This window comes from Belonocnema kinseyi, chromosome 8 (genome assembly GCF_010883055.1).
Source record: "Belonocnema kinseyi isolate 2016_QV_RU_SX_M_011 chromosome 8, B_treatae_v1, whole genome shotgun sequence".
NCBI classification, from domain to species: Eukaryota; Metazoa; Arthropoda; class Insecta; order Hymenoptera; family Cynipidae; genus Belonocnema; species Belonocnema kinseyi.
In genome coordinates this window covers 33361658-33370981 of record NC_046664.1, presented here as the reverse complement: position 1 = coordinate 33370981, position 9324 = coordinate 33361658, and the positions used below count along the sequence as shown (strand labels likewise).

Genomic DNA, 9324 nt, shown 5'->3' with positions numbered 1-9324 from the left:
AAATACTTAACTTCAATCAATGATATATCGATGAAAAAAAGCTATCTTGAATCTGAAAAATGGATTTCAGAGAGCAAGGGTGCTCCTTTGTGATGCTTTCGCACGTTTTTAAAAAAAAAAATTTATTCAAGATGCTATGTAACCTCAAATATAGCAAAAAACGGTGTTTTTTGCACTTTTAGGTTACAATATCTCGAAAACTGAGGGTGATGGAATTTTTCTGAGGTCGGATTCGGATTCAGCGCAGCAAAAACCTTCGGGTATACTAGGTCTGGTCTCTGGTTCCGGACCTTTGTCAAATTTTGTCGGCCTGTGTTATTAAAATCAAAGAAAGTTTTGGTCAGAGACCTGATTTTTGACACAGCTACCTTAAATTGATTGGGGAAAAATGTGGTCATGAAAACCCGCGAAAACCCCGCGAATTTAAAATCGCCTGATCTACTAGATACCCTATTAATTGAAAAATGTACTTATTTGTTTATAAACAGTGACGTCATTTTTCGATGATATCAGAAATTTAAAAAATTATTTTGAATCCAAGCACGACTTTTCTCTGTGATTAAGAAAATGTCAATGAAATTATACCGCTTCTTGAGAAACTGACCTTCTATTGGTTCGATGTCGTTACCATCACTACTGACGACGTAAAACGTGTGATTATCGATAGTCATCTGAATGGGGCAATTCAGAAACTCTGCATTGATGAGTCTAAATTTGTATCTTAGATTCTGTAAAGAAAACCCATTTTCAAATTAATTTATGAATTTGATATAAAAACCTATACTAATATTTTTAAATTTTGTATTTAACAATATTGAGGGTTTTATGCTTTTGCTTTCTGTTTAGGTAGAAGTTACAAATTTTTATTTAATTCTAATGTTGAAGGGCTCATTTTATTCCTTGGAAGATTTTCTACAAATCTCTTTGATACATTTTTATTCAAACAATGTTATTTAGGGAAAATATTTTTTATAAAAATAGCAATTGAATAATTTACAAATACATGTTTTAAATCAAACCTTACCAAAGATATTTCCAGAGAATCTTTCAAGGAATAAAATGAGCCTTACAACATAAGGATTAGATCGGAATTAGTTTTACCAAAAGAGAAGGAAAAAATATAAACCTCTAATTAAGTATTATTAAATAAAATTTTTTTACCCGAAATACTTTTTTTTTTGAATTAACCTTAAGTTCCCTTCTAAAATTAGTTGCAATGAACAATGGCAATATTTGCCCCGATTTTATCAATCATTTTCAACAATGCTCGCTGTTAATCTTGAGGTAACATTATCCTAATTACATTCATAAAGAAAGGGCATCTTTAATTCAAAACAAATATTTCTCTAACGATGCAAAAAAAAAGTTAAATGTAATATGAGTCATTGAAGTATTTGAGAAGGTCTTATTTCTTATTTTGTAATTAAGAGAACTAGACTCTCGAGTAGACGTAGAGGAAGGTCCAGATTTGTACCCTTGACTTTTATTTTTACCTTGAAATGTAATTTCGACTTAAAATGTACTTTTGCCTTGAAAGACTACATATTCAAGGTCCGGGGCCGTACCTGTTTAACAGTATAGGTCGCCACAGGCACTAGAGCGGAAGTTCCATTGACGTCGATGTTGCTTGCATATCGTCCCAGTCCATTTATCAAAATATTAGGAGGTTTGTTGCTGCCTCCCGTGTGATAATGATTTAGGAATGTATCTCCTCCCATGGAGTGTTCCCAGTCAGTAATTATCACTTGAAACGTATCCTCATCATAAAGGTCCTTGTGGTAATCTTCCTCAGGTGGCACTCGAACTATCATTGATCCAAGAATACCATCTCCTCTTTGAAACCCTGTGGGAAAAAAAAATGACAGACAAATTTAGTAATTGCAAACAAAGATGAATCGTGCCTGAAATTCGATGCAAAGGCTTTCGAGGCATAAGAGCATAGGTGCTGAATTTCGGAAATGCGTTTTATTGGCCTAAAATTGTTTTGACTTAACTCATTTCTCTATAGAAGATTATAATTCATGACGATTTATAAGTGGATCAAAATCTGTATTTGGTATTTTTTAAATACCCTTGACCATTGGACCAGTTCGAATTATAGATGGTCCAAACATATGTTTGGTATTTTTGTAAATGCCATTGTCCTTTCATTGTTTAATGGATTTAAGTAATAGTTCGAAAGCTCGTTCTTGTCTTTTTTTTTAATTTAAAAAATAAAAAATGTATGCCGTTTTCTATGTGTTAGGTCCGGTATTTTTTGGAATAAGCCATTCTTTGACAAGGTTTTTTTGCAGATGGTTGCCTGTTTTTACTGCTTTTAATGTCATTTTTTACATTTAAAAATAAGAAAGTTATGCAACTTTCTGATTAATAATTGGCTTCTGTTTGGAACGCGCTGTACATTTGACAAGAGCTAATTAATAGATCGAAAGTACTTTTTTGTTTAAAATAAAAAATTTAATGTTTTTCAGTTAGACAGTTTTTTTACTCTTGTAAAATTAGAGTTTAGGCACTTACAACTTATGCCCAAGGCAATTCACATAAAGCAACAGAGTTTTTGGAACAGGAATGGATAGCAAGGTATATTTGTTTAAATAATTGTTTTTTCGCAAAAAGTCGGCTCTTCTTTCTTACAGAATCAAAGTAGTGATTGTTGAAAACATATTTTTGTATTCATGAATTGTTTGAACTTAAAACATGATTTATTAGTTATTTCCCGTATTTCATCGTGTTGTTCCAGAAAAGTCCACTTTTTTCCCTTATAAATTCCACAGGTTAACAAAACTGACCTATGCTCCTATTGAATATGAAATATCACTTTCTAAGTATTTTTGCATGCTGAACACGAATCTGCTCTCCATTTGTTGCTATCAGATGTAGTTTGATCTCGAGTTTGATCGGATCTTTTAGATGCTTTTTTTTATTGAAATTTAGGGGAAAATGTGCAATTTATTTATTTTTTTATTAGGAACCGAATTAGGGGGGATCACAGTTGCTTTTTTAAGAAGGTGATTTTAAACCACCCTATTAAATATGCTCGATTTTTATTTGATTTCTATTTAATTTGATCAGGGGTTTTCCTGGGTTTTTTTTCTCTTCTTATCTTCCTGTTTTCATCAATTTTACCTTTCTTCTATTCCCTTTTCTTATTTATCTTATACCTCTTTCTAATAATTCTACCCTTTTGGCCCTTCCTATCATCTGGTTTTATCACTTTACACTATATCCTCCTGACAAAAATTATGTTCTGTTTTATCCCTTTCTATCCCTGTATATTCTATTTTATCCTATAACCCTTTATAAGATTATTATTTTTTAATTTCATTTTATTACTTTATTTAATTTATTTTTCAACTATGCTTTCCGAAAAATCTATATTTCTATCTCGTTTTATCACTTTTTATACAACTGATTTGTTTAATAATTTTATCTCCTTCTACAACTTTGGATCACTTAATCTTCTTCTTGTCGAAAATTAAATAACATTTTACCCAGCTTTATCTCATTCCTCCCTTTATAGATTGTATATTTTTCTATCCCCTTTTATCACATTATTATATTCTTCTTCTAATAATGATACTATCTCTTTCTAACCCTGTCCATCTTATTTCATCCGAATTCTTTTTACAAGGTCTCTAAACACACAGTGAACTCCAGGAATAATTTTATCTTTAAATTGGATAAAAACGCTCCAGTGCATTTATTTGACGAAAGATAAAATTTATCTGATGTAAAATAAAATTCATCTGATGAAAGATAAAATTCATCTGATAAAAGATAAAATTTATCTGACGAAAGATAAAATTTATTTGGCAAAAGATCAATTTTATCTGACGAAAATATTTATTTGACATATGTGATGTCTAGCAGCTGCGTTTAGGTTCACCGAAAAAAATGTCTCCATGAATTTGAAAATCCTGGCGGTCTTCATTTTTTAAATCGTTTCACTTTATTTAAATGATTTTAACCAAAAAATCATTCATCTCCACTTACAGAATACATAGGCACCACTTCGGCCAGTTGATACTTTATAGTGAACACTTAGCCAAGATCAGTCCTTTACTTTTTTGTTTGACATATTACATATGTCAAATAAATATTTTCGTCAGATAAACGTGCTGCAGAGTTTTTATCCAATTTACAGATATAATTTATTCCTGGGGTTCACTTTGTATCTGTTTCTATTTTATTTATTTAGCTTATTAATGATCTTTAATTACCTAATTCCAGGGCATATTCTAACGGTCAGTTCTGACCAAAAGATCAGTTCTAAAAAAATGGTCAGTTCTAAAACTTGATAATGGTCAGTGCAAAACTACATTTTAGCACATAACGGCCATGAAAAGTAATTGATTTTAGCTATATTTTTTTATTGCGCAACAGTGCACTACTAACAAAAATAAGTATGTTAACAGTTTCGACACCATGCGCAGAAAAATCGGATTTTCAAATCTTTTGTTTTTAGTTTTTGTATAATAGGGATTCCGTCAGTTCTAATTGAGACTTAGAATATGCCCTGCCTAATTCATTTTTACATCTATTCTATCCTTTTTCATTCTATTATGTTGCTTTTTAATTCATTTTGCCCTATTTCTCCCAGAAAAAATTCTATCCATTTGCATCTAGTTTTTTCACTGCCAATCCTATTTGCCTTTCCATAAATCATATCATTTTCTACTCTGGTTTATGTATTTCTATCGGACTTTAATTTAATTTAATTCTTCACTGTTCTGCCCACTTTTATCACTGTATCATATTCCTCGTTGCACAATAATTCTATACCTTTCTATCATTTTCTAACCCTTTTTAGTCCTTCTATCCTTTTCTTTCCCATGTTTTTATACTCTTCTGTATAATACGACTAATTGTGTCTATTTTACTATATTTCTAACTCGCTTTTACCACAATTTTCTTATTTTTGTATTATATCAATTCTTAGTTTCTAGCTAAGAATCAATATTTCGTAACATCTCAGTCGTTATCTTCTTCCTGTCCCCGAGGCCAAGCTTACATTTTTCGTATATTTGACTTCTAGGTTAAAATCACTTATATTTTGTTTTGTTCTCCAAATATAATCCGGTTTATTCCTATCAATTCCCAGTACTATTTTAACAAACCTTGCTTGAACTTTCTGCATTTTTTCTCTATTCTTCCATTTCCAAATCTCACCTCATACAGCCCTTCTGATGTGGTGCAGAAGAAACGTTAGTAGATACGTGGGAAAGAAATAGGTTAAGTTGGTTCGGGCATGTTAAAAGAATGCCAAATGAACAACTAATGAAACAAGTGTATCAAGGTAAAGTAAATGGCAGCGTGCCCAGAGGCAGACCGCGGAAAAAATGGTTAGAATGTGTTAATGAGACCCTAATTAAAAGAGACATAAGAAGCCGCAGAAGCAGGAGAACCTCCATGAAAAAATGCATGGACATAAAAGAAGCTAGAGAGCTAGGACGGAAAAATATGGCGCCAAATATTTAATAAAAAGAGTGTCAGTAGAGTGAATGACGCCTGAAACAAAAGACCTTGAACACTTATGGACCCAAGTGGGGAACCTTACATGACGACTTTGTGTGGATCTTCACTTGGGGTGATTGCAGCAACCTGGGTCGGAGCAGTGTTGCGGAACGAACGTGTTATTTAAATAAATATTACGAGAATTCTAGATCAATCTCAAAATTTTATATCCCTTCCTCCCATTACTCCCACCCCCCCTCCGAGTGAGTCACGCCTACCCCGAGAGGGAAATGGCTTATTGGTGTAATAATAATAATAACAATAATTCAATACTTGATGACATTCCTCTGCCCAAACCTTTGATATCCCGTTTATAAATTCTATTGTTACACCATCCTCCCCTGAAGCTTTTGCCTTTTTCATTTTCCACACTATTTACAAACTCTTCAAATGAAATCTCTTTATTTAGAGGTCTCTCTTATTCCATTCTACTAGAATTCCCTACATCTTTGGTCTTAGGTTCTACTTCTTTTACATTTCCTTTTTTGTCTCCTACTTATTCATTCGTCCTCTCCTTAAGTTTAAATTCTAAATCCTTTTTTGCTCCCAAAATATTCTCAAAATGCTTTTCCCCCTATTTCCCTTACTTTCTTGCTATTCTTTCGTGTTCGAAAGCTTCTTTTAGCTTTCCAAAAACCAGCCATGCTACTACTATCCTCGACTTCTTTCCACTTCCCCTCTCTTTCTTCTTTCTTTTTCCTTTCATACATTTCCTTTAGTTTCCTTTTCCCTTCCTTCAATTTAACCTGATCATCCTCCTCTTTACTTTTCCGATATTTTTTAAGGTGTCCCAAACTCCAGAGACTCCCCAAACAAAGAGTATGTCACTCCTCTGAGTGACGCAATCTTCATCAAACCTCTTTTCCCTATCCTTGTTTTCAAATCGTTTCTTCTTGCCTATCTTACTAGTCATTCCTACTCTTTTTGCTGCTTCCCAAATGCATTCTGTAAATCTTTTTCATCTTTTCTGCCATCCTTCCGGCTTCTTAATTTCCTCCTACAGTTTTCCCATTTCCTTCTCATATTCCTTCTGCTTGATTTCATCCCATATAAGTCTTTTTAACACTTTCCATCCATCCTGTTTTTTTGTCGTATATTTGCATCTGGCCTCCTTACCTCCAAAGTGAAGGCTACTGGAAGATGATCTGACTGTATTTCTCGTATGCCAAATTAACTGTGTGATCTAGAACTGATTCTGCGTCCTCGAAGATATGCGTCAATTTGCCATCTCTATCGCTTCTGATTCTTCTATTTAGGATTTGTAGTCCTTGATTATAGCAAATTCTAATCATTTCCTTCCTTCCGTATTGATTAATTTATCCTCTAATTTTCTATCTTTTAACAATATGTTGGCTTCAAACTCCTCTAATTCATCTATACCTCCCTCTACGTCTATATGTTCGAGTTCCTGCTCTTCTCCTATTCTCGCATTTCAATCATCCGCTACAATGTGTCCCCCAACCCCCCGGTGGTGGAAATAGCCCGGATTAGCCCTGGTACAACAAGGTTTCTGGTCGGGGACTGACCAGGCTATGTTTGTTTGTCAAGAGCCTAGACTTGCGCTGGTCAGAGACTCGCTAGGCAAAATTTATGTCAAAACCCCAGTCGGGGGCTGACTAGGCTCTGATCGGACAAATCTTATGATTGAATGCTCAGACAGTAGCTGGTCGGGCGCTGATTGGCAATAATAAAATTGTTAAACTTTATTTATAACTTAATTACTTTTTCTGATTTCATTAAAAAATGGATGCGTATACCCGCATGGATGTTCCACGCGTGAAAATATATTGGGTGAATATATTTTTGACACCACAAATTTGAAGGTTTCATGAATTCAGACTTACCAACAGTGCATTTTGTGACAAAAATTCGATGACACTTTTTTCAAATTCGAACTGTTTTTTTTTAAGCAAAAAATTCTAAGTTCCATCTTTATGAAAAATTGCAAATGTTCATTAAAAATGTACATTTTATATTAATCTTAAACGTTTTAAAATAGTATAAAACACCTAAAAACCAAACCTTACACGAAAGTTAAAAAAATGTCATTATTAAAAAATGTTCAACATTCAAGATTAAATTTCAGAGTTCAGTCGTTAACAACTTTAAATATTCATAAAAAATTACACTTCCTGTCATTTTAAAATTTGTAAAATAGTCTAAAACGGGAAAAATCAAAATATCCCAGGCCAGCTCCCGACTTAAAGCCGGGCTCTCCAGCTGTAGAATGGCCAGCCCCCGACTTAAATTTCCACCCGGGCCCTCGTTCCGCCCTTCTTCTATCTTTGTTTCTAAGGCCTTTTGTACATTTTTAATTTCCAAGTTGTTATACAATGATATAATTTTTACTTTTTTCCCATTCGCTATTAATAATTTACTCTAATATTAAACCATACTCCCAGTCACTCACACTCACTTCTTCACTTCATGTTTTCTTAATCCCAGCGAGTTTTCTCCCTCAGCCCTACCTTTTTTCGTACCCCTCTCCGCTGCTATTAGATAACATACATAGGCGGAATCCAAATTACTCTTGAACTCTTTCCAAGCACGTTCTTCTAACAAAGTCTGTTGAAAAGTCAATAGGTCGTAGTTGCACCAAAAATCCCACGTCTTCCATATTTTTGGAGCATGCTATGTTCCATGAAACTGCTTTAACACTAGAAGGGCCCGAGGGTCCAATTTGGACTTTTTTGACATTCAAAACGCTGCTGTCGCCTTAAAAGTTTTATTGGGACCTTGCGGCCCTTCTAATGTTAATGGCTACTGTCTCCATGAAATCGACTGATATCTATTTTTTTATTTTTCTTGTTCTAAATATATTTATTGTCCCCTATGATCCATTTCATTTAGCCACTATTTGCTGATAAGCTATTCTCTTGTGCTCTTTCTACCTCATTTTCTATCCATTCCAATACCTGAGTTTCACTTCGCGTCAAATCATCTTCAATTCTAATAGCTGCTCCTCTTAGCCTGTGTTTATTAGCCATGCGGTTAATTTTCTCTTTCCACAATGATAGCTTAATCAGTGTATATTCTTGCTTATAATTACCACTCCGAGTCCTCGTCTCGTAACCCAATTTTTTCTAACTTGTCTTTCTCTCATCTTGTACTCTAGTTCCCCCTTGTTTAGCCACTCTGGCTGTTCCTGCTGCTCTCTTCTAGGTTCAAATTCCGCCGGTATGGTAGAATCTCCTGTGGGGCTGACAACCCCTCTACTTCAATGCTGTTCCTGTTCTCCCTGTCCTTCTTCCGAGTATTTAGAGTATTTATTCCGTTGCTTGAGAAGATGGCCCCTGATATTTTTTTTTCAAGCTGTTCAAGACGGGTTTCCAATTCCATTATCCTATCTTTCAGTACCAAATTCTCCTCTCGACACTCAGTTTCTCTCTCCCTGGAGTTCGCTATAGCTGTCAATACGGCTACGCTCTGTCCTTCAATCTCTTCCATATCTTTTAATTTTCGCTCAAGATTATTTACTACATCCCGTAGTTCTATTCATCTAGGATTTTTCTAGGTTTTAGATCAATGAGGTATTTACGAGGGTAGTTCAATAAGTCCTTAGAATGAAGTATAAAAACAATTTTTTTTGGGTAAATTTTTTTTTATTTTTCAACATAATCTCCTTGGAGCTCTATACACTTGGTCAATCGCTTTTCAAGTTTTTTTAATCCTTCAGAAAAGTGCGTTTTCGGAAGTTCCTAAAATTAACACTTACAGAGGCAATGACGTCTTCGTTGTCTGGAAATCTCTGTCCACCGAGCCATTTTTTCAAGTTTGGAAATAAGAAAAGGTCACTGGGGGCTAAATCTG

At 34.1% G+C, this 9324-nt stretch overlaps 1 protein-coding gene across 1 annotated transcript in view; it reads right to left on the bottom strand.

Annotated features, from left to right (window-relative positions):
• Positions 1–9324, bottom strand: part of LOC117178352 (laccase-1) — a 56968-nt gene that overhangs the window by 19732 nt on the left and 27912 nt on the right. The window contains exons 3-4 of the mRNA XM_033369780.1: positions 1566–1843; positions 605–728 (exon numbers count right to left, since the gene is read on the bottom strand). Of these exons, the coding sequence (XP_033225671.1) occupies positions 605–728; positions 1566–1843 (402 nt within the window). The remainder of the gene's footprint in view (positions 1–604; positions 729–1565; positions 1844–9324) is intronic.